The sequence below is a fragment of the Amphimedon queenslandica genome, unplaced genomic scaffold (assembly GCF_000090795.2).
Source record: "Amphimedon queenslandica unplaced genomic scaffold, v1.1 AMPQUscaffold_13475, whole genome shotgun sequence".
Classification (NCBI taxonomy): domain Eukaryota; kingdom Metazoa; phylum Porifera; class Demospongiae; order Haplosclerida; family Niphatidae; genus Amphimedon; species Amphimedon queenslandica.
The window spans coordinates 198,969-224,609 of record NW_003546289.1 but is presented as its reverse complement, the minus strand read 5'-3'; the positions used below and the strand labels follow the sequence as shown (position 1 = coordinate 224,609).

General features: G+C 33.6%; 4 protein-coding genes across 8 annotated transcripts in view; 1 reads left to right on the top strand and 3 right to left on the bottom strand.

The window, feature by feature from the left end:
* The window catches only part of LOC100641798 (actin-related protein 10-like), a 9,137-nt gene extending 8,424 nt beyond the window's left edge, over positions 1-713 (bottom strand). Inside the window, exon 1 of the mRNA XM_019994355.1 lies at positions 554-713. Coding sequence (XP_019849914.1) covers positions 554-684 — 131 coding nt within the window. The 5' untranslated portion in view covers positions 685-713. The remainder of the gene's footprint in view (positions 1-553) is intronic.
* Positions 688-8,525, top strand: LOC109580804 (tripartite motif-containing protein 3). Of its 5 annotated transcripts, XR_002184371.1 has the most exons (5): positions 688-772; positions 817-887; positions 934-1,018; positions 1,948-2,043; positions 2,092-2,226. XR_002184371.1 is itself a non-coding variant. In XM_019994354.1 (4 exons), exons 3-4 carry the CDS (start codon positions 990-992, stop codon positions 5,045-5,047), a joined length of 2,226 nt encoding a protein of 741 aa, XP_019849913.1. In that variant the 5' UTR covers positions 688-772; positions 817-887; positions 934-989; the 3' UTR covers positions 5,048-5,100. The 5 variants fall into 5 exon arrangements, 1 of the variants encoding a protein (XP_019849913.1); XR_002184372.1 differs by lacking the exons at positions 1,948-2,043; positions 2,092-2,226 and adding an exon at positions 8,146-8,525; XR_002184369.1 differs by lacking the exons at positions 1,948-2,043; positions 2,092-2,226 and adding an exon at positions 7,969-8,137.
* Positions 8,417-9,841, bottom strand: LOC109580806 (uncharacterized). The gene is made up of 3 exons (XM_019994357.1): positions 9,629-9,841; positions 8,963-9,017; positions 8,417-8,852 (listed from the first exon to the last, which is right to left on the bottom strand). Exons 1-3 carry the CDS (start codon positions 9,782-9,784, stop codon positions 8,554-8,556), a joined length of 510 nt encoding a protein of 169 aa, XP_019849916.1. The 5' UTR covers positions 9,785-9,841; the 3' UTR covers positions 8,417-8,553.
* A 2,700-nt stretch (positions 9,842-12,541) lies between these two features.
* LOC109580803 (uncharacterized) lies at positions 12,542-25,623 on the bottom strand. The gene is made up of 37 exons (XM_019994350.1): positions 25,324-25,623; positions 25,243-25,277; positions 22,077-22,214; positions 21,740-21,927; positions 21,566-21,678; positions 21,456-21,518; positions 21,256-21,395; positions 20,023-20,138; positions 19,396-19,537; positions 19,180-19,345; positions 18,801-18,958; positions 18,672-18,758; positions 18,532-18,610; positions 18,428-18,486; positions 17,676-17,809; positions 17,509-17,621; positions 17,406-17,462; positions 17,299-17,349; positions 17,092-17,241; positions 16,967-17,041; positions 16,824-16,906; positions 16,706-16,780; positions 16,455-16,571; positions 16,131-16,299; positions 15,996-16,088; positions 15,900-15,953; positions 15,459-15,532; positions 15,325-15,391; positions 15,171-15,278; positions 14,998-15,120; positions 14,844-14,951; positions 14,687-14,782; positions 14,546-14,643; positions 14,432-14,504; positions 14,219-14,377; positions 12,790-12,918; positions 12,542-12,742 (listed from the first exon to the last, which is right to left on the bottom strand). Exons 1-37 carry the CDS (start codon positions 25,537-25,539, stop codon positions 12,653-12,655), a joined length of 3,996 nt encoding a protein of 1,331 aa, XP_019849909.1. The 5' UTR covers positions 25,540-25,623; the 3' UTR covers positions 12,542-12,652.
* Positions 25,624-25,641: the final 18 nt, after the last annotated feature.

Below are 25,641 nucleotides of genomic sequence, written 5' to 3'. Positions count from 1 at the left end.
TAAAGAACGACCATCTCTCTATTGCGTATAACGAGCCCTCAAAACGTCCCCAACACAGCATAAAGCGTTGAGAAAAACTTCTCTTTAACAGCCATGTGGCCACACCCATCACTTAGACCGGATGTTTTCATCATTTAATGTCACGTGTAGCCCCACCCATCTAAATAAAATGGCTCAAAACTTGAGCATGCCCTTTCTTCTGGCTGTACTTCACTTATTTTCCCTGCTACATCTTACATACTACCTGCAGGATCTTAACCTGAGGAATGAATCAAGGTTTATTCTTTCTCCCTGTCTATTTTATGTTGAAATGTAAAGTTAAATAAATAAATAAGATACTTAAGAAGGCAACACAGTTAAATATCTCTTAAGTTAGACACCTTAAACTGAAACCCCTTAATAAAGACCACCCCTATATAACAGCCAAAGGACCAGTTCCCAATGGTGACCGTTACAAGCAGGTTCCACTATATGATATGCATAATATATGTTAGTACTGAATATGATCAATTACAATTATCATTCCAGGGCCCCATTTTGTGGTCACACTTACTTTGTATGAACATGCCCAATGTCGAGTACAATAGCTCCTTTATCTTGAGGAACAAGATTTCCCCTTACACGACTCGAAGCTAAAGAACGACCTGCTGGAGAACTTACAGTTCTTGTCACACGAGCAGACATCTTTAATTTGAATCACGTGATGGCTTATTCAACTATACCACGCCTACTTTTAAAAGCCAAGCTACTAATTTTTTCATCCAACATCATGGTTGTTGTTATTAAATTTTGTGTAGTAATTATTTTTGTCTCTAGTAAGAGAAAATTATCACTTTGGCATAATGAAACAAATGTATCTATCTCAAATAGGCCCCTGGCTTTGTAGTGTAAGTTTATGAATGAAGTGTGAGATTCTAACTTGTAGTTTTGTAGTTCAGTACTGATACACAGTCCCACTTCCATCAGTCAGAATGATAACATTTTAGTCCATGGTGCAATCTTACCAAAGAAATGAATGGTAATTAATCAATTAAATTTCAGTGTTAATGATAATATAATGAAGATTTTGCATGTATATTAGCAATACAATGTAGCTCTTGATAGTAGCAAATGTACATAATGATTCTGGAAATTGACACTAAATCCTATATGACCTCTTTTGCTTGCAACAAATGTTGCATGGTGTAAGTTGGGCTTAAGACACAAGTAAACGAGACACTAAAGGTGTGCATGTCCTCGCATCTATAGGTGTCTGGAAGATATCAGCTAGACAATTTACATGTAAATTTGGAAATTTGTATCAAAAGTGTATGATGGGACTAGCAGTCCTAGTCCCTTCAAGAATTTGTGATGTGTGTTACATATACATGTACAAATTGTTTGTCACCTATTTCCATACAAATCCACTTGCTAGCTTTTATTTTTATTTTACATAATTTTTTGCTTATTAAGAACTAAACAGGTGTTTATGAATTGAGCAAATACTCATTATGGTACATGCTTTGCTTTGAAACTTTGAAAAATTAGTTTTTAAGATTTTGCCATGTTACTGTTAGGAGACAATTGTTTTGGGGTATTCAATTTAGCAAATTTGAGCAATTTTCTAAAAATATTGCTAACTTAAGTTCATGCTAACTTTAATCTATAATTAAATTAGTAATAGTCATTAATATTAAATGATTAAAATGCTAAATTAAATACCAGCCAAATGTCAGTGTCATGAAAATCACTAAAATAAGTATGCACTAATAATTGTCTCCTTATGGTAGTACAGGGTCTTTCGCAACAATTTATAAAAAGTTGTTATGAGAGGATTCACCTCTTTTATGCATTTTCTGATTTTGATCAAAATAGGATTTTTACTTTTAATTAATACAAAAGTACATGTACAAGTGCATGTTAATGCTATTTCTCTCCCCTTCCCTCCCTCTTTCCTTGTTTCTTCAGAATCTCATCACCAGTTGATAGTACTTGTTAATCCTAGTTCTATAGTGTATTAGTTAATGGAAAAGTTATTAGAAAAATATACTTATCAATTATTAGGTAAATAGATAAAATAGCAATAATTATTTAGAAATATGATTTGTCTAGATTGCATTCAGTGTACTGCAAATTAAGTTATATCTGAGAAGCAAGCACCTGTAGTTTGATAAAGTGTTGTCAGTGTGTTTTTCACACTTGTATGTAGTACTACAGTATGTAGCACATGCATGTAAATTCAAGTTGCTTGCAAATTTTCTTTTAAAAATGTGAAATAACAAACATTATGATAACAACAACATTATCATTAATTTATGTGTTGGTAGAGCTGAGTTTTTAAAATTTTCTCAGTGACAGCACAACATACATGTATATCACTATAGAAAATGTATTAATTCTTATAACGATAATTTTTGAATAGCAAGTATGCATGCATGGTTACTGGTTAAGTACATGTAAGTGGTTATACATATACATAATAGGTTGTGCTATATGGTATTTCAGTGGTGCTACCAGCATACATTTATCATGTATTTTTTCAAATTATAACTTTAACTTGTTTATTATTTGAACTATTTTAATGTGATAGCCATTAGATATTTTAATTTTTAACATCTCATTAATAATAATTTTGTATACATGTGAAATGTACATGTAACTATGTATTTTTGGAATTATATGCATCATAATAATAAGTTGTTTATTATGAATTTTATAAATTCATGTTTCCCACTTGTTTCTATGGTAAAGCCAGGATTCATTATATACTATCATAACTTAATACCTTTGAATATATTTAAGGTATCACCCACTTTTTGTTCTCTCTGAAGCTTCTTTTCCTGCCTTTTTCATTTTTTGTTGCTACATTAGGACTCTCATCATCACTCATTTGCTCCATCTCTGTCTCGTCTTTCTGCTGCATCCACTTCGATTCATCCTCTTTCGTTTATTCTTGCACTATCTTCTGATTTTTGTTCTTGCATATACACTGTTTTGTCCTTCTCATAAAATGGCAACCAAACCATCATCTTCTCCTGGTCTCCTCAAACTGGAGGAACAGCTCACTTGTCCTGTGTGTCTTGATCACTATACCAATCCTAAGGCTTTACCTTGTCTACATTCATTCTGTCAGCACTGTCTGGAGGGATTACCTCTGGAAAAGAAGAATGAAACCTATTACCTCTCTTGTCCCACTTGTCGTCATTGTACAGTGTTACCAGAAGAAGGAGCACGAGCTTTTCCAGTAGCATTCCTTCTCAACAACCTTGAAGAAATGTACATTCTGACAAAAAAAACAGCCGATGAGGCCTCATACACTTGTAGCGATCATGGAAAACCTTTAGAGCTCTTTTGTGAAACATGTGATACAGTTATCTGTTCCCATTGCTCAGTTCGTCATCACAAACATCATGAACACAACTTAATCATTGACAGCTATGCTAAACACTGTCAAAGGTTGAGAGAATGTCTGTCACCAGTCGAGGGAAAGATGGAAGCACTCAAGAAAGCCCTTTCGGCACTAGCAGTTAGAGAAGGTGAGATCAGAGAGAGAGGAGAAAGAGTTTTAGGAGAAATACATAATATGGTAGAAGAAATAATTATTGTTCTTCATCAGTCAGAATGGAAACTGACTGAGCAAGCAAAAAGGGTCACCAATGCTAAACTCACAAGGCTGTCAGAGCAAATTAAATCAGCAGAAATGAGTTTGAGCCTTCTTGAGGATGTTGAAGACTTTGTGAAACAGAGTCTAAAGACTGACAGTCCTGAACAAGTCCTGAAGTCTAAGAAACAGATGATGGAGCGTGTGAGTGAAGTTACTGCTCAGATCAATCTAGAGAAGTTGCATCCAAAAGAAAAAGCTGATTTTGTACTAAGTAAAGATATCTATGTCAACTCATTAAATCACATTGGAGATCTTGTGCCACTAAAGCAGTGTAGGGTGAGGAACATTAATCATATTACACCTTCAAACAAAACAGTTTCATTTTCATTATCAATTGAAGCACCAGATTCAACTCTTTTGACTGTTCCCCTGGCTTCTCTCAGATGTATTTTAGTTCCAGTTGGTAAAGGTGATCAATCCATTTATACTACAATCACTACTACTAGTACTGATCCTGGAGTGTATAGCATACAGTGTAACCCTTCAACCAGTGGCACTCATACAATAAAAGTACAAGTATATGATGTACAACTTGAAGATACCTCATTAGTCATCCCTTTCAATCCTTACCTTGATAACATCACTCCAATATGTACAATAACTGAACTTAACCGTCCCTGGGGACTTGCTGTAAATGATGATAATCATGTTATAGTAACTGAGACTAATGGTAACTGTGTAACATTGCTTGACAAAAAAGGAAGGAAAGTCAAATCATTAGGAGGGAAAGGAGGAAATGGAACCGTTAAGTTTACTCATCCTTGTGGTATAGCCATTACTCCAGATAACTTCATTCTTGTATCTGATGATCACAAAATCCAAAAGATAAGCATGGATGGATATTGTGTAGCATCAGTTGGTAAGGAGGGCAGCAAACCACTTCAGTTCAAGTTTCCTGGTGGCATAGCCATTTCCCATATAACAGGACAAGCTTACATTGCAGATTATGGAAATCATCGTGTACAAATCTTGAATCCTGATTTAACTTTCTTTCATTCATTTGGTTGTAAAGGTGCAGCCAATGGACAGTTTCAGTCACCACGTGACATTGCTATTGACAGTCAAGGAATAGTCTATGTTACTGATTATGATAATCATCGCATTCAAAAGTTCTCTCAGAATGGAAAGTTTGTGGGCCAGTTTTGTACGTATGGATCTAATGCAGGACAGCTTAATAGTCCATATGGTATAACAATAGACACTGCAGCTACTGGTCTAGTGTATGTTAGTGAATTGGGCAATCCTTGTATTGCGGTCTTCACTAGGGAAGGTATTTCTGTTAGTAGGTTTGGAATTTTTAGTAGTAGTATTCATCAATTTTTTTGTCCTATTGGATTAGCATTTGATAAAGATGGAGTTTTGTATGTCTGTGATCGTATTAATGACCGACTTGTTGTTTATTAAATGTTTATTCTTATTGTGTTTCAAAGTTTTCAAGATACAGGTTTGAAGTTTAAGTGAAGTGGAACCCAGGCTTTTGACTTAGCAAACATACATGCACTGTAAAGCTTATAAAATATCTCCTAAAACATCTTTACATGGTCTTATACACATTTTGATGTTCTTATTGAAACTGTTATAGAAGGTGATGCTAATCCTTATGTATCAGTTAGTAGTAAAAGTGAGGATTCAGTTATTGTGACTTAAGATGCAACTAAGGACATATAAAAATTATGCATATACTACATACATACATGTAAAACTAATTGTAGTAGATTATTAAGTAATTAAAATAATACTTGCATGATATTTTAATGATCCAGTTTGTGAATCTGTCTCCATGGCGTTACATTATCTCTACAAATTTCTACATCCAACAGTTTAGTACTATGTGCTCGGATTTATTAATATAAGGATATCTGGACTATTGCTAGTACTGACATTACTTCGATGCTGGAGTTGAATTTGGTTCGATTCTAGCATAATTAAGCATGATTCACAAGCTCAAATCACCCACGCTTTTGATTAAATTTGATGGTACACTGGCATTGTTTCTTCAATGTATGTAATTTTTCTTTAGCCATGTATGTTAAGAAATGTATGAATTTAGATAACACATCACAATTATTAGCAACAGTTGCAGTACACAGGCTTAACATTATTTGACTTCAATAAAGAAATTTTTGACAAAAGTAATTTCTGAGCCTGAGGTTGGTTTTGTTTTCTGAAACTAGCAGTAAACAACTAAATGGCATCATTGTGCAGTCTTGCAATATTTGCAGTAATTATAGCACACTTTACATTCAATAAAATAGGCACTACTGTTTATCTCCTTGATAGTATAATTTCATAGCATTGGAAGGTACCTTGGTCATTTATTCTAATAATTAATACAGGCATTACAGTGGTGCAGTAATATATTTGCTTGAATGTACACAAGATCAAATCTGTTTCTAAAAATTAAGGCATCTGTTGAATCATGAGAGGCAGAGGCCAACCACAGCCCACTGGGCACCAGGCCTTTGTGTCAGTGACACTCATGCCCTTAAAATGGCACCCAGTGTAGGCATTAGAAGACTGATCAAGAAAACTTTTGCAGTAGTAGTAAATACTGTAACTGACTCTCAATATCAATAATAAGACTACAAGGTATTATCATAATGCTACCTTTAAATTAAACTTTTTATTAGCACCTAACCAGTCATTACAAAGTAGAACAGAATCTGTGAATTTATTGAACGATGAGCTTTTTCACAATCTTATCTATGCAAAGGCATGACCCAACAAGTCAGTAATTGCAACATTTATTGCATGAGATAAAATCTGCCAAGAGTTGTATGTACACATCATGCTTACATATAGTTGTAAATCAAGGAATGTATGGCTATAAATTGGCACACTGATGTATCTATTTTTAAGACATATAATCAGGCAAGGTACACTCTTTGATTTTATGACAAATATTGATATTTATGTGCTATCTAGAAAGTTTGAGCCAATTCTGATAAGACTTTCAAGTTATGTCGCACTATTTAAAAGTATCAAATTTTGGAAGGCCTATATACCCCAATTTTTGCATTTTTATGCATACTTATGTAGAAAGTTTTATGTAATTCTAACTAGAATTTTTTGAGTTTTAGACTTTTAGTGCTTTTCAAAAGTAGCAAATTTCTGAAAAAGCCAGTGATATTTTTAATGGTTAAAAAATCATCCGCAATTTTAATTACACTTTCTGATTTCATATTGATATGCTAAGATTTGATCCTAAACATAATTTGTCAAGATATGAGCATGTGACATACAGCTAGTACAAGTGTAAGCACATGCATATGTATACAGAGATTTTTATTCATACACAGATTTTATGACTGAAAGCTGGCCTAAGGCCAAATACATGATCTTGAGCCTAATTTTTTTAACAGGAGAAAATTATAATCTTTCCTGGTACACACATGTTCTAATGATATGTATTAATTAAACTTTTATAAATAATTAAAGTTACTGTAGGTACATTGTATATGCACCGTAATGCAGTGCTTATCAGCTCATGAAGTGTGCCATTTAGCTCACTTAGTGGAGACCCTGATTACATGTGAATGTAGTTCAAACTTATGCATAACACTGCATTCTGTCCTCAAAAAACATATGAACTTTATGTATATAGGCAGATCAACAAGTTTTAACTTCACATATTAACTATTATGGGTAGAATCCATACATCTTCATATCAAGGATGTTATTGTGATAACTATGAGTAGCTAACTTATACTTACAATGTATTACAAATTTTATGGTAGACTTGTAGTAACAATAATTTTTAGAATGAGGCTAATACAGGTAGAGAATTCAGTGGAGTAAAACTTTTGCAAATTTGGTGAATTGAGGTCCATTCGCCAAATTTTTAGTCTCCATTTTGATAAGGCTCCATAGAAGCATACACAGAGTTAAAGTTTCACCAAAATTTTAACCTTCAAACTTCTTTTAGAGTCAATTCGCCAAATTTTAGCACTCCAAATTTTCTAGCTATACGGTAATTGTAATTGCATGGAGATCTTCATTATAGAGAGTAGTTTTACTCAATAAAGGAATAACAGTTGATATTCAATTTAAAATAGTATTTCGAAATCATTAAAACATATTGTGAAAGAGCAATGGCTTTGAATTTGAAACAACTCACAGTGCTGTAATTTAGGCTTGGCCCGACAGAGCCACTTGAGTGTGTTAATGTGATACCAGTGGTTGCTGGACAACTAATAACTGTATATCAGAATAAATTTTACTCCATATAATACAAAACATCCATCCAGTTACTATTGTATGCATGTAATTAATTTTTCTTCTTTTTCCTCTTTATGGTACTTTTACTTTCTTTTTTTTTCTCTTAGTCAAGACATTCTAGTAATAACACAACAAGCATAATGCAATGTATTATAACATTTTACAAGTATTTGTATGTATCTATCCTTGTTATATTCTGTATTAAGCCTCAAATAAAACATAAAATAATAATATTGTGCATATATTGTAAATACATGATGCATAATTTTAATGTCCTTATACAGGTACATCTTTAGTATGCTCTTACTCATTAACAATAGACATGTGTCAATAAGTGAGCTAAGAGCATCAGAAAAATGGAATGCTAAAAACAGTCACATATTAACGTTCATAGACTACGTTCCTGACTGCCCTTAGCTTTTTCCGTTCTCCCACTCCTTTCTCCTGCTATCTCCCTGTGTCTCATGCTATCTCCCTTAGCCTAAAGGGAGACTCTGTGTTATCTGAATTGTTTCATCCATGCACAAACTGGACCAACATTATGAATCACAATTGCTCATTTAAAACGAACATTAATAATAGGATACAATTATTACAATGTCAGTAATATTTTATTAATGAGATAGAAAAATTATTACATTATAACAGCAATGCTGACAATGAATAAACATGACACTAGCAGTGAGGAATGATTATATTTTAGTACAATATTTTGTTTTAATGTAACTAGCAATAGATTTTTCTCCTACTGTATCCAGTGCTCTAGCTAATGATGACCAACTAGGACCTCCTTTCTCTCTCACTTTATCTTTTTCTCTTAACCAGGCAGACATACATTGTATCAGACATTGCTTGCACTCTCCATGATCCTTCTTAATAGAATTTAGCGTTTGATCATATAATCCTAAATGAAGCCCAAACTGATGCCAGTTTGAATATTCTAAATGATTGAGTAATAGCTCTTCAATGACAATATCAAGATCTTTTATATCTATAAAAATAATTATTATACACATAAATTCTCTTGAGTAAGCATATCAATACATAAAAACATGTACATGTAACACTCCCACTACTTAGCAGTTGTGAGAAGAAACATACCTAGCTTTATCCTGGTTATGATGGTATTAGATTCTTCAGCTATTTCAATCACTTCCTATGAGACATGGGGTCAAATACATTTTGTATTTCATTACGAGTGCAATTATTAGTAATAATAACGAATGCAAATACAATTGCTAAGTAATGTATTTTAATTACATTGCAATTACAGTCGAGAGTTGTAATTTAAATACTTCATGCTTATTACATTATAGCACAACGTTACTAAAGAGCATTAGTTCTTCAAAGCATTTATCAAACAGGCTGCCTGTACATTATCTACTCTTGACTATACACATAAAGGTACATTATGTACATGTACATAATTATTAAACCTACATGTACATATGGTAGTAATTTGACAATTACCGTGATGACTTTTAGGGTAATTATAAGCCATTACATCTCCTTTTAGATTATAAGTACCATTGTGATTGCAATTACTCAAAAATAATTCAATTCATTAAAATGGCAATGTATTGACCCCAACCCTGCTTCCTATGCGTAAAAATAAATCTAGTAGTCAGCACAGTGATATTCTAAATATTTAATGTGATGTACACATGTACATACTGAAATGGGATTTAAAATTTGAAATTTTTATGATAATTAGTTTTTGACTTATCACTTGTATAAAAGTAAACAGTGAGTGTTACATGCATATACCTTAATATCGCGTCCTCCTAACAGTGACAGGTGACTAGATGACAATGATTCACAGGGTAGAATCCTCTTCAATTTTGTATGCCTAATACCAGTAGCATTAACTAAAAAGTCTTCTCTCTTGTACAAAGCAGAAAGTATGTCTTTTACACTATACATTGTCCTTTCTCTTGGTATATTCACAGGATAGGCTAGTTCCTTAGGATCAATAACTAATTCTTTTACATTCAGACTGGGACAGGATTCTTTATAAACATTCATTACCTCTCCTATCACATCTCTTCTTAAAGATACCATATTGTCACTGTATCCTTTTTCACAGGACATCAATACTAGTACACACTGGCTCTCATCCACAACCTCTACCAGTGATCCTACACCATGACCATTAAACCAATAAAGTCCATTCTTCCAAAATGTACAACGTCGCTTTAACTTGTCATCTTCTTGAGGTTGAGCCATTTTAAACACAAGATGTAACGAGAGGATGTGAAAGTATCGAGGAGGGAAAAAATCATGTTTTCTAGTACACTGTAAAAACCAACCAAATCGGTACGCTTGGCTAGTCATCTCCTTAGGTTTATCACTAGACAAAAGACATGGGAAAAACAGCAACCTTTCTCCTCTTCTTTGTCCCTCTGAGGGACTATCTCCTGTCTCCTCTCTATCTTCAGCTACTAAGTTTGTCGTTCTTAGAAAAGATGGGTCCAATTCTTGACAAAGTTCCATGTTCTTCAGGAAACAAACCAACATGTCAGGATCATATTTAGGGAAAAGTCTAGTCAGACCAGACATACTCATAATACTAGTATTGCTAGCAATGTCAACATGCTCTTTGAATGTCTCTGGAGCAAAAAGAATCCCATTCACCTCAGTTAGTAGTATACCCTTATTCACAACAACCCATACCTTCTCTTCACTTTCAAAAACTTGGGCCAAGCAAGTTGAATCTAATAAATAAAGAGCATCCAAGATGTCTTCTTTCTTATCTGATAAATTGTATTTGTTGTTCTCCTTAGTAGCAGACATTATATCAGAGAGGGTCAGTACATTTTCTTTCCTTTCCTCTAGTAGGCCATACATCATGTGACAATATAGACTCAAATTCTTTCCACTTAATGTACTACGAACAGAATTACATGCAATAGACAGAATAATAAAGAAAGAATTTAGATCATTCCCACCAAGCTTACGACAATCTAAAGAGACACTCTTAAACCTTTCCCTTACAATAATCTCTTGTAATTTTTCAAGTCTTTTTCTCCGTTCCTCAGGGTTGCTTACAGCATCCACATGACTGACTATTACAATGACATGGCATTGATTAAGAGCTTTTTGTGTTTCATTTCTCACAACTGCCAGCCACTGATGAAGCTGTTTGACTGCTTCCTTCTCCAATATATTGACTACTATCAGGAACACACCTCCAGAACCTCGTAACAGATTCTCAATAACAGCACTGTGACTTGAGTAGTATTCTGAATGACCAGCAAAATCATGAAGAATGATGTTACCCAGTGCTCTGTGTTGTAGTTTATAAGGAATAATACCAGCAGTACAGGGCACTACTCCTTTAACATTTCTAAAGGAACCAAGAACAATAGAACCAGTAGCTGTGTCATTGACAACATGACTAAGAGTGCTTTTACCAGCTCCTGGATTACCCAAAAGAAGAACATTAACATAAGAATCAATAGGATGAGATATCTTAATGTCACCAAACTTCTTGAAGATAGCAATCATAGCTGATCTATTATTATTCAAATAATGTTCTTTAGCTAGCTGTAATGGTGTCTTTCCCTCATTGTCTTTCACCAAAGGATCACATTTTCCAGTTGACAAGAAGAATTCAATAACTTCAGCAATGCCCCAATCGGCAGCATAATGAAGAGGTGTTCGTCCATGCTTATCAATGACCGTCACATCACAGGTACAGTCATTTATGAGGTAATTTATTACATTTAGATGTTGAACGGCACAGTGAAGAACAGTCTGTCCATAACTATTACGATATTGTTTATCCATTACATGACCATTGATGTTCATGACCATACATTTCAAAACATCAAGTAATCCTTTTTTAGCTACATAATGCAGTAACGGTACTGCTTTACCATACTCAGTCAAAACCATGTTCATTGGATCACAATGACACTCTTTAAGAAGATACTGAACTATAACGACATGATTACCCTTCACAGCTGTATAAAGACAGCACTCATCATTATAGTAGTAATTAGCAGGACTAAAGTGATAAATATTTACTAGGTCTCTTGTAACATCTAACCAACCATTACTCATGGAATGATGAAGCAGGCCAGGCTCCCACTGATAAAGTAGGCTACTAGGATCCTGTAAATGTAGAAGCCGAACAGCCTCTTCGTGATCTCTTCTTTCAAATGCAAGCTTACATTGTTTTTGAGCTAGTTCATATCCTTCCATTCGTTAAATTTATTTCTTCTCAAAGGCTCGTCAAAGATTACTCAGTAATTTCAGGCCCATCGAGTTAGACCAGACTGACGAAGGCCTGGAATGAGACCAAGGGGTGATTCCAGATCACCCCTCCATAAATTGTGATAGTCTAGATTCTTTAGATTTATTGCAGCCAATAATTAAATTTTTATCTGATGGGACAAAATTTTAGCTATGATACTAAGGTATACACACATCTGCAACTTGTTTGTGGTAATTAGATCTACTCAAGGAAACTTATAAAGATCTGTTTGAGTCGAGTTGCACTCGAGGTGACACTGCATGGAACCAGGCTGAGAGAACCTGATCTATAGTGTGCAACGTGCACTGATCTCAAAGTTGATGCCGGACTGATGTGGTATATTTAGATGTGGTGTCACAATTTTGAAACACTCAAACACAAAATAATAACAATAATAACATCATTATTCTTCAATCATCATAGACTATTAATATTACCGCATGAAACTTTTTATTTTTCTCATATCAAAAATAACACACTGGAATTAATAATAATTTACAAAATTTAATAATAATTGATTTTAGTCTCACAAATTACTTAGAATCTAGTCCTGCTTTAGTTATTCTTGGCTGAGCTCCCGCACCAAGATCAGCATCACGCTGTCTCATGAGATCTACAGCTAACTAAAAATATAATATTATTATAAAAGTTTTCACAAGTATACGACAACCTCCACACTATCTTTATGAGCAAATTCAATAAAGGCATAATTTGCCTTTGCAAAGCTGGCCTTTCTTTTCTTGTGTTTTCCAATCGTCACATTAACAATTGCACCACACTTTTTAGTATAAAAAAGTTTCTGTGGAAAGAAAAATGCTTGACAACAATAAATTGAGATAAAAGCTATTCACAAGGTGAATAGTTAAAACAATACAAGTCAAAACACGAGTCAAAAGTGACGTTAGTAATTAACTAGAAAGAATGTAAAACATTGAGGGGCTCCGCCTCCAGACTGCACCTCCCAGTCACACCCAGACGTACGTTCAAGCCCAATAATTTCCAATGGCAGTTCTGTATTTTTAAGATTAATTGTGGGGGTATTAAATGGCTCTGCCTCCAGACCGCACATCCCAGTCACGCCCAGACGTACGTTTAAGTTCTTGTAAGTAAGGGCTTCGCCCAATAATTTCCAATGGCAGTTCCGTATTTTAAGATTAATTGCGGGGGTGTTAAATGGCTCTGCCTCCAGATTGCACCTCCCAGTCATGCCCAGACGTACGTTCAAGTTCTTGTAAGTAAGGGCTTCGCCCAATAAATGCAGATACCACATAGTCGGAAAACTTGGCAGAGATTAAATTTGGTGGATTTTTAGTTCAAAATAAACAGCCAATAATTACTACAAATCAAGAAAATATAATTTCAATTCTAATGCATCATGAGTTGTAAGCAATACTTATACAGATAACTGAAAGAAAACAGCACTTTTAAAGTATTTCAGTGATTAAGTCAGGATTGAGGGCAACACTCCAGCATAAAAAGACAGCAAGATTCAAGAAAAGATGAGGTCATGAGGATATACAGTGTACTTCAAGAATAAAAGGCAAGATAGCAACTCACCAAATTAAGAGTTTGCCAATATTATAATTAGGGAATTCATACCACAGCACAGGTACAAATAATTTTTGAGAGCCTATGTTCCGTACTAAGCTTTAACTTTGAGGTGGTTAAACATTGTTTTCTACAAATATGCCTATACTCAAGGTGTGGTTAATATTGGGCACCATCAATGACATTCTTTTATTATATTTTACAGCATAAACTTATGTTTTAGTGCCTGTGTGTCAGCAATTGGCTTATAGGACAACAAAAATACTTGCACACTTCATAAGTACACATGCTGCACAGTCTATTAATATTTTGACACCACACATAAAATTTGTACACACAATATACTGTCCATCTGGAAATTTTTACTGTGATTTATATTTTACTGTATTAGAATTTTGCAAAAATTAGATCACCCATATAATTATATGCCACATTCAATAATACAAGACAGTCTTATTTAGTAAAATTAAATCACAGCACCATTTTAAAACACAAAAATTTTCTACCACACTAATTTCCAGATCTACGGTATGTTAAAATAACCAACTGACCTTTATAATGTCAGGAGTAACAAATCCAGAGATAGGAGATACATAAACAGTTCGCTCCATCCGATCAGGATGCAAATATTGAGCTCGTAACTCTAAATCAAATTGAATTGTTCTATGAGCTTCTTTTAACAAGTTGGATATAGTAACCAAAGTTTCATACTATAGGAAGATGGAAGTATGACAATCCAAATGTCAATTCACTGAATACAGTACTTTTAATGAATTTCCTGCTAGTTTTATCTGATCCACTACACAATTCTTCTGTAAAACTAATTGTTTCAATAGCCTGCAGTACTATAATAGACAATGAAGTTCTAGTGAACTTACTGAATAGCCCAAATATCAGGAATATAATTGAATTTAAGACAGAGACATCTTAAAACTTTGTTCACAGATAACATATCAATAACTGCAGCAGCACCTTTCTGTAAGAAACATAATAAAATATGCAAAATTTACAATACAAACCTTTCGCAATTTGTTTAAGCCAAGATCAATTAAAGTTAAATGACTATTCGTCTTCAAGGCTTTGCAAATGGCAACTGAACCAGGAACATCAATAAACTATAGTATAAGACATTCCAAAACTTAAAACACAATATAAGGATATTAAATTTTTATTCACATTACAAAACAAATAAAGTTCCTGCAGGAAACATGACGGCTGATTAAGAACAGAAGCCAAGTAGTGAGCTCCAGCAGATCTTATGTTATTGCTATCTAAATTCAATATCTAAATTAATGTACATAATTAAAAATAAATTTTCATTACGAATTACTCTTAATTTGGTATTTTTTAAAAGCCCTGCAGCTAAAAAGCGAGCTCCATGCTTTCCAATTTGATTCATACTCATATCTAAATGATATAAGGAAGTGTTACAAGCCAACACGTCACTAATAATCTACAAAAAATAAAGAATAATTTCATTAAAATAAGAATTATATAATGAACCTTAGCAGCATCAGAAACCAAATTACAATTAGATATATTGAGGAATGTAACATTAGCAAAGGTAACAGTAAATAACTCCACCATCAGCTGACATTGTTTATGCACAGTCTATTCAAAATAGATTACAAATTATATTAATAAGTGGAATACATACCACATTCAAGAAATTTTCATTACCCAGAAGGTTAAGTCTTTGGATTCTCGATGCATTATTTTTGGCCCTTTATAGGAGATTCATACAAGTGCATTTATTTTACATTAAACTCAGCCAATATAATATGAAATTACTTTTCATATATTTTTCTACACTTATTATAATCAAGTCCATTCTTGCTAAGGTCTAGCTCTTCTAAGTTTGACACCTGTAGTAATAATATACACATATCAGTGAATATTACTTACATGTAATTTCATCTTAATATTTTTTTCAGTAACATACAAAAATTTTTCAAGTAAACATACTTGCATCTCTAATTTATAATTTAATATGTATTAAACTACATAAATTAAATTTACATGTAGGTAAAAAGTAAAAAATAGCAATTATGACAAAAATGCAGAAATATAGATAATACATTTACATACATGTATATAGCAAGGCTACAAAAGTAGTGGCAGCCATTTTGTTTGGGGGTGAATCCTACTAAGTAATGCTGCTGCATTACTAAATAAGACTCAGAAAAAAACATTCTTTAACATACACATGCATGCAAGTAACCAAAAACTTACATTAGAAGAAAAAACAATTCCAAGAGCTTCTTGTGCACCACCAGCAACAAACCCCTAAAAAAATACAAATAAAATATATGCTCTACATGTAATTACAAGGTCCCAAAACTGCAAAGTGGAATTCTTTGACAACATCTTCATATTCTCTTCAGTAATGCATTGCGATACATCAGTTTTCCAAAAGTTTAACTACAAAAAATACTATGTCAAATTATCATAACAGTAATTCACCTTTCGGAGGGATATAGTTAAATGAAATAATTTGGCTAAAGCAGCAACAAATTCTTCGTGCCTTCCTTTCATTCGTCCACAGTCAGACAAATTGACATCTTCAATGCAAGCGTTATAAGCAAGGTTCTGCAACACTTTTGCTAAGCCAATTGCAGTAGCATTATTCTTACTAAAATCACCCCATAATAAAAAAACAAAAATACATGTAATCACAGAAAATAATAATAATAATAATAATAATAATAATAATAATAATAGCATGTAGGGCCCTATGAATGCTTCCAGCTATGCATTAATAACAACAATAATGCAATAATTAAAAACCTCAAGTCTAGCTTCTTCAGATTTCTTTTCACAAGGAATGATTCAGCTAAAGCTTTCATACCATCATCAGTAATCTGACAGCAGCGCAAATTCAACTCAGCCAAGTTAGGTAATGATCTTTTCAAAAAATGAAGAAATTAAAGAATATGATATATGTACATGTGGTATACATGAGTGCATAATAAAATACAAGAGTCTGCAATCTGCATTTACACAATACATGTACAAAAATCCAAAAACAAATCACAAACCTATGCTGTATCATGAGTTCAGATAGCTTGACAGCCCCTTCACTTCTCAAGTTGTTACCTTCTAAAATAAGAGTCCTTTAATTGCTAACGTTAAAAATTTCTTAGTGATTGTACATACTCAAGTCCATCACTAGTAAGGCGACTCTCGGCAAGTTTTGATACATGACTTTCCTCAATGCCAAGATATTTCATGGTCAAAACCTTAAATAAAATACATACAATGCATGTAATGTACATACACACAAAAGCTACTTTTTGTACCTTAAGAGAACCTGCACTCTTTGTCATTCCCTTGACCAATTCTTTAAATCCTTTTGCACCAAGGGCAACTTCTCCCTGACAATTACAATTAAGCAATTATATTGAATGATAGTACTATGTATCACCTTTGATATGGTCAGATGACTGAGGTTAGGTAGTAATTCAACAATACGAGATAGAAAAAAATAGTGAGACTTGATGTTATGAGGGCTAAAAGTCACGAGTTCAAAATGACGCAACATTTCATTTGAGAGAACTAATGTCTCATACAATAACTACAGTATGTACATCAAACACAGACATAATGAAGCCAAACAGCTCCCCTACTATACCTTGAAGTCAGGATTTTCATTAAGTTTACCAACCAACTCTTGTAGATTATGCTACAAATAATTATTATTTACCACTTACATTATAATTATGATCCATAGACGATTACCTGTAAGTAGATATGTTTCCATGGATTATCAACTCCCAAATAAGTATCAGGTACTTCCTATTGTGTCCAATAAAATCAAACAAATAACTCTATAAACACTCACTGATACACCAAATCTTGTGTCTACAAGAGCATGCCAATCATCATCAGTCATATCAGCTGCCGACAACAATTCATCCAATGGCCTGATGCAACCTAAGCGTTGTTTTTCAAATTCTGAAGAAAAAAGGATGATAGTAAAACATTACATTTTTTTTAAATAGATGTAACCTTCAGGAGATAGTACATCTATTGCTTTGCCTCCATGATAGTGCTTCTCAAGTGAGTTAGCAATTGACTCTTTTAAAAGTATCAATAACTGTTTCTCAGTTTGGTGAGGAAAACCAATCTGTTTGAAGTATTCACTAAAAAGGATAAATAACAACCATAGATTTTTGTGAGTCTGCTTGCATACCAACTAATTCACTAAGTTATGAAGTAACTAGCATGTGAACCTAAATCCTATCGTAGTAATAGTGGTAACAAAGTTGGCTTAATTATGTCTTTCATATGCAAGTCAGTCAGTACAATTAACTTTTAACTATACTTAAACTAACAAAAACTTTCTAGTGGACAAATAACATGCAGGGTAATTAATATCACAGAAGCCTATGAGGATAAAGAGAAACACATATATAAGGTTAGTAATTCAAACACTTTCACCTAGCAAACCTTTCTCTGACAACCAACTCAAACACTATACATTGCTTCTTGATTCTACAACTTCATTAAAAATATCCATTTTACAGCTAAGATCAGGACAAATACATGTAGGCCACCCTGACTTCCATAACCTTTACAATTTCCCACTTCCCAGCCACCCAATCACAATTTTTCATTGTGGGTTCTTGTATGAATTACTCAGGTTATACCGGTGTCAATGACAAACCCAAATACTCTCATCAGGCCCCCCTTCAGTAATGGGAAACCATGAATCATGGACATGAAGTGACCTTAAAGCAATTGAATTTTTCATCACAAACCTAAAGCTCTTCACTGCTTTTATAGGTTCAATTTGTTCCAAGAGCTGATCTTCATAGGTCTAAAATAGAACTAGCAAAACAATACACAATTATTGAAAATTTACGCTAGGAAGAAGAGAATAATATTTATCATACAAATCAATGACTGTATCAAGTGACGATCCTTCTGGTGCAAGAAAAATTCTATTACAATGATTAACATTTAATTATACAGCATAATACATACGTGTATATATGACAATACCTATTAAATGTCAATTGCATCATGACAAATCGTAATCCAGTAATATTATATCCAGAAAAACTTCTTGAAATACGATCACCATCAATGCTGCAGAAAAAGTAACAATTACATTTATGAGCAATAACAAACCTAGCATTCTTCTCAATTGTACTTAATTCTGGAAAATGTTTCAAAATATTTCTGACATTGCGATCCAAACTTTCATAGACAAAAGACTGCATTAAATCATTCCATGTCAAGCCAGTAAACGTGATATAAATCAGCAATATACCAGAATTAGGAATTACCTAATAACAATTAACTTCAAAACATTTCAAAATAGTGATGCTAATAATTTATGGCTTTATTTTCATGACTAATTTACAACATGCCCAGATAATGGGAAGGTCGTATGCATCCATCCAATGACTTACAATGTACATACACATGTATTAGCAACTGGTACTATTAGAGCTTATACACTACACAAAAAAGCACACAAGTCCAAGATGTTCAATTTACTACTTACATCAATATGACGAGCACTAGGATCTCCAATGAATTGAGTAAGAACGTTCTTTGCCTTTTCCTTTAACTCAGGATAATCCATAAGAAATTGTAAAAATAATCTATGCATGTAGCAATAAGCTTTCAGTTGAAGAAGAGACTCTGAACCATCATTAGCTTGGAAAAAGCTACATATATTATTAAAACAAAATAAAACTACCTGCAATTATTATTATACCTGACACAAGTAGATGTTAAGAATCGAGGAAAAAAATCTAAAGCCATTGAAGGTTGAAACTCGTTAGGACCCCCAGTATAAATGGAGCTAATTGATCGTTTGGCTAAATGCAAAGACCTCTCTGGTGAGTATTTATCCAAATCTAGTGTCACAATGTCAAAAAAGCTTTGTATCAAGAAAGTAACAGGCAATGTCAATAAATTTTATTAATTTAAAGCAGGAAAATCAGTTGTCTAGCATTTAAAAATGCATAAAATCACATTGGGCCTTTTTACCAAAATCTGTGTATCCCATTACTAGGAAATTTGTTAGTGTATTCAATCATTTTTATTGTGCAGTACAACTACAAAATTAAATTACTTGAAATCATGCCTGATTAATTGGAAAGCATTAAAGATTATAACATTTAAAATTTTAAACATGAAATTCAATGAAATGAAAATTTCCAAATACAGTACATCACAAAAAATTAAAATAAAGAAATACATTGTACATGTATTAGCAGCTGCATTAAATGACAATATTGACATCAGCAAGACATACATGTACATGTACATGTATATCCAAGGGTACAATTAAGGCATTGATCACAACAACATAAAAATAATTATTTAATATTATGCTCACAAATTGGCATCCAATGCATGAAAGTTTCTCTCCATACTTCCCTGCCTTTGGAACTCTTGAAAGAAGAAAGTGACACAAGAATTGGTATACATTTGACTTTCTGTACTGCACCGCTCCTAACAAGTAAGAACAAAATAAAAATAAATTGCAACATGTGTACATTTAAAGTATGTGTACATGGCTACATGCTCATTCATGAATATACAAATTGCTTGTTTAGGTACAGGCAAAGCACAAGTTCATTTATTGTCAAAGACTAACACAAAAAAGAGTAATTCAAGCCCAATGAGAAATACCCAACACCAACATGTACATGTAACCATGCATACCGTATACGTTCAAATTTCAAGTGTTTAAAATTCAATGAAATGTGCTCAAATGTTAATATTCGTGTGAGCTAAGTTTCGTGTTCTGGCCATAGTCTGCATACAATAGAATGGTATTAGAGATGGGCAGATTTAAGGTGAGCACAAAAATAACAAAATTTAATACACCTTAAAAATTAAGACCAGTACAGTATAAATAAATACATGCACTGTATATCCTTAAATTGAAGCTGGATGTGAATAAATGCCAGGGCAGCAAAAGAATTGAAGTACATGTATAAATAAACAAATCTAGCCCTAAAGTAACTGAGATGCCATGTAGATACTGCTAAAGTTACTAAAGTCACTTGCACGAGGTCACTGGTTCAAATCCTGCTCTGGGCCCAAAAAATTTTTATTTAAAAAAATTTTTTTGACGTACAGATACCATTTTAGGAAATAGACACCCAGGCTTTTATTTAAGGAAATACAGTATGTGTATTATCAAGCACGTACATTTGTAGTTTTGTACCAGTCAACAGAACATGCTAGAAGGTTGCACAAAGTTGGCTTAACCACAAAAAAACCTTGGCATTTCAAAATGGGTAAGTCATTCACAAACACTACAAAGAGTACATGTACTGTACATACATGTACATGTACATGTATACAGTACTCTCATGATGCTTGAAAATTTAAAAGCCTAACTTTTCTCTATGGCACATCAGCTAAATTTTCTTTACTTATACAACAGGAAATGAATCTTGACACGATCGTCATCACGCATGGGTAAATTTAATTTTTGAATATGGTACGAGCAATTATCCCAGGTCAAAAAAAGTTATTTCTCTGGCAGTAACAATGATTACAGCAGCCAATAATCATACTGTGACCACTATTTAAGATTCATGAAAAGTTCTTTTTTTACCTAGCATCCTTGGTAATATTTATTCCAATACCCAAAGCTGCTTCATCATACTTCTTCAGAGAATAATAACAATAAACACCCTCCAGATAGTGTGATATACATGTATGTGGGTCAACTTTATTTTCAGAATCAACAGATTGCTGCATAAAGAATAAATTTACATGTACATCAACATCAAAATAATAGCTAAAATCCCTTACATCAACAACTGGCCACATTTTTCTTGGTCTATGCTTACAAGAGTTACAACTCATGTGAAAACTCTATACCATTAGAAGGAGATGCATAACAAAAGAGGAATTACAATTACTTGTTCAACTGAGAACCGAACACCTGACTCCCACTTTGACTTTGATGACTCGTATTCCGTTAAATCTGATAGGTTTCTTAATGCAACTTCCACAGTTCCCTCATAAAATAAAGCTGTGTGAGGTATCAATAATCATACATACATGTAAACTATGCATATTACATGTACATGTACCTTCCAATTGTAACAAAATAGACAATGTAGAATAGCCTGGAAACCAGTATCTAGACTTATCAACACTATTTGATGGCAGTGACATATTCTTCTGCTTGACCAGAGGAGTTAACATGTCCAATTCAATGATGCCATTTATAATGCAAGGATGCTCAATACGTGTAGCCATCTTTATTGTTGGTGGATATCTAATAAAAACACAACAATTGAAAAAATATGTATACATGTGAAGGTAAATGTAATCACTTGATGGTAAAACAATTATTTTGACAAAATTTAACAACATTACAGATACACGTACATGTACTGTACATGTAGATTAACTTGTAAAACCTACTTTGGATGATCCTCGTTAAAATAAATTATGAAATGAAAAATTCCTCCACTATACAGTGTATCTTTTGGACCAATTATGTTACCATGCCATTCAGTGAAATTATTCATCAATGGCTCCACAGACACATTGTGCAACTTACTAGGATAAAAAAGAAAAGTAGAATCAATACTATGTTATGGAACTGATTTAAGAAGAATAAAATATTTTATATTTCAATAGTAAAAGACAAAAGTATAAACAAGCACTAGAGGTTACTGACAGCTGGAATTGCTTGGTCATGAAAAATATTTCATGTAGCATATAGTACCGTACAAGATGATTTATTGGTGGGAGTAATATTTAATGAATTTGCCTGTGGAAAGAAATTGGTGGATTTTATATTGGCAATTTCCTGCCACGTGCCATTGAGCATGCTCAGATTGAAACAAAATGGTGGATTTTATATTGGCAATTTCATCATAAAACAACCAATCGCCAATATCAATTCCTCACAAATAAATCATCTTGTACGGTATACAGTAGAACCTCGTTTAACGACCACCCCTAAGTAACAGCCGTCTATCATGTAACAGACAAATGTCTAGCTCCGGATGCAAACTACACTTACTTGCCTATTAAGGCAACCCCTGAAGAGTGACCACCTCTTTATTGCATATAATGAGCACTCAATGTCCCCAACACAGCTTATAGTATAGTGCGTGGGTGCATCAAAGGCACCACCCGTGCTGTATATCTCATACAGCACACTTCCAGTTCATACAGCACAGTTTGTGGTTTTCTGTTGTATAAACTGTGACCACCCCCCACTAAGAGCCACAAGAGGTAGAAGACTCCGTGACAGTTACTGCAGTCTCTTTTCAGTCTTTTGGTTCTCTTTAGGCTATTCTTAACTTGGGCTTGGGCTGGTGCATTTGATATACCCACGCACTATGACCATAAGCTAGTAAAAGCACAGTTCCCCCTGTGCTATACTGGAAATACAGCACTCGAGGTGTGGTCTCAAAAGCCATACAGCACTCAGCTTTGCCTCATGCTATATGGCTTCCTCGACCACACATCTCGTGCTGTATTTCCCCGTACAGCATGGGGAACTGTGCTTTAACTAATACATAAAGCATTGAGAAAAACTTCTCTTTAACAGCCATGTGGCCACACCCATCACCTAGACTGGATGCTTTCATCATAAAACGTCACGTGTAGCCCCACCCATCTAAATAAAATGGGTGGAAACTTGAGCATGCCCTTTCTTATTGCTGTAAATCACTTATTTTCCCTGCTACCTCTTACATACACTACCTGCAGGATCATGGTACTTGTTACTAACCTGAGGAATGAATCAAGATACGAAAGAAGGCAACACAGTTAAATATCTCTAAGTTATACACTTTAAACTGAAACCCTTCAATAAAGACCACCCCTATATAACAGCCAAAGGACCAGATCTCAATGGTGACCGTTATACAGAGGTTCCACATACGGTATATCACCCAACAATAGTCATTTTTAATTTACCAAGCTTACCAAATTTAGAATATTCATAGGTATACATTGTACCACTTGGTGAGATATTAAAAAAAGAATATATCATAAAAGAGATGATCCAATTGCTGTAGCAACTTTAGTCCCATGTATCAACAAAACACTACACAACTACTGATCAACTCAGTCAGATATGAAGTTAATCATGCAGTCATTCACAAATTACTATATGCACCATATACTTCGCAGGTAAAAAATTCACAATTTGGATGCATTTTTGCATTCACGAATAAAAATTTCGTGATTTTAATGTAATTACCACACCTACTATACAATCAGCACATATTTTGTGGATTTTAATGTCACAAAATTTTCCAAAACACCAAAATCACAAAATTTAATCCCAGCAAAATATATGATGCATGAGGTTATTGTTTGTTGTTGATACTTGCCAGGTGACTAGAAAGGCTCTGTCAGTTTTTAAGGGTAAAGAAATACCAAATAGCGCTTTAATTTGGCAGAGTTTTTTTTGGCGATTGGCGGTTTGCAAGCAGAATCGCCAATATTACAACCCCCAATCATTAATGCGCATGCTCAGTAACAAAAAAAATCACCAAATTAAAAACTGCCAATTAGCAAAATTGCCAAAATAAAGTGCTATACAGTAGTATTCATCCTGAGACAAGGCTTGGTGGTGCTAACATGACATACCCATATGTAAAAACTGGCCCCACATGGGAAAACTGACAAGCTAGAAACGTTTTCTTAAGGTGACAATTTTTTCATTAAACCATACATGTACATGTATATACAGTACATGTACCTCAAATTAATTGTATGAGTGTGGAAAATTCGATTTGGGAATAAAAATTGCAAAATTTAATACAGCAAATTATATATCCACTAAATTTATGGCCTTCAAAAAAGGCACACTATGGTAGTTTGTAATTTAATAGTGTACTGTATACTTTAAGGCCACTATTGTTTGTGAGTACTAATTTTTGCATTTTTGCGAGTGGTTTTAAAATCGCAAAAATTAGTACTTGCATTTATTAATAATTTATGTTTATTAACAGTTATTAATTGAAAAAATGAGCAAAATTGCAAAAAAAAATTAGTACACGTTAAATCAATACCATTAACAAATTAGAAAATTTTTTCTACTTCAAAATAAGTGGCTTTAAGGTACATTTAAATTATCAAGCGTTTAAAATTTCATATTTTCAATGAAATGTGCTCAAAAAATTAACACTTGTGTGAACTAGAATCTTTCATGGCTCAAAATTTTTGAAAATTTAGCAATTCATTCAAAAATCACAAAAATAAAATCCACAAAAATTCATTTAATACAGTTCAAGAGAACCGAAAGGCATATTATTAAGAGATTTAAAACCACAAAATACAATTTTGGATGAATTTGTAAAATTGTTGGGCCATAAAAATATTCGCTATAAGGTAATTTTCATGTTCTGGTCATAGTCTATCTACAATGAAATACAATTCACATTAGAAGTCATTTAAATTTTGCAGCTTTAAGGTAATAAAAATCCACAATTTTGAGCCATTATACACATGCTCAATGGCACGTGGCCACCAATTCGCCCAATTAAAATCCACCAATCACCAAAATTTAGCCCTTCAAAATTTAGCTGCTACAAGGTACATGTAAAGCAGGTTGTTCACTTACTATTTTCGAACCTGAATGTATTCTCGATAGAGACGCTGAAATGAAGACACTTAATAACTCCACAACAATAAACCAAATTACTTTCAATAGAGATGAGTCCAGCTGAATGCCAGCAGCAGTCAAGTTAGTTATGGACACATCAGTAAGAGAAGAATGATCAGAAACAGAGCGTGTGTCTAGATTTTTCTCATTGATACAGTAGCCTTTACCATCCTTGTTTCGCCCAAAAACAACTGGTCTTCTTTTGCTTTCTCTAGCACCTCCACGACCTCTACTTCGACCTGAATTCCAAGACATAGCTTGATGGATCCAAAAGTTAAAAAATCACTGTTTGAGAGTTTGTAAATTGTCACACGTGGGATACCAGATTCAGATTCAGGGCTTCAGCTCATTCTGTAC

What these genes read in the sequence shown, in the direction of transcription:
- LOC109580804 (XM_019994354.1), top strand. Translation starts at nt 990, where the DNA reads ATGGTGCAATCTTACCAAAGAAATGAATG. An exon ending in TCTTACCAAAGAAATGAATG is followed by an intron (nt 1,019 to 2,850) that starts GTAATTAATCAA and finishes TTGCTACATTAG; the next exon opens with GACTCTCATCATCACTCATT.
- LOC109580806 (XM_019994357.1), bottom strand. Translation starts at nt 9,784, where the DNA reads ATGTATAGTGTAAAAGACATACTTTCTGCTTTGTACAAGAGAGAAGAC. An exon ending in TAGGAGGACGCGATATTAAG is followed by an intron (nt 9,018 to 9,628) that starts GTATATGCATGT and finishes CATGTCTCATAG; the next exon opens with GAAGTGATTGAAATAGCTGA. An exon ending in CATAACCAGGATAAAGCTAG is followed by an intron (nt 8,853 to 8,962) that starts GTATGTTTCTTC and finishes TTATTTTTATAG; the next exon opens with ATATAAAAGATCTTGATATT.
- LOC109580803 (XM_019994350.1), bottom strand. Translation starts at nt 25,539, where the DNA reads ATGTCTTGGAATTCAGGTCGAAGTAGAGGTCGTGGAGGTGCTAGAGAA. An exon ending in AAATGTGGCCAGTTGTTGAT is followed by an intron (nt 21,396 to 21,455) that starts GTAAGGGATTTT and finishes TTCTTTATGCAG; the next exon opens with CAATCTGTTGATTCTGAAAA. An exon ending in CTTACTAGTGATGGACTTGA is followed by an intron (nt 16,781 to 16,823) that starts GTATGTACAATC and finishes TAGCAATTAAAG; the next exon opens with GACTCTTATTTTAGAAGGTA.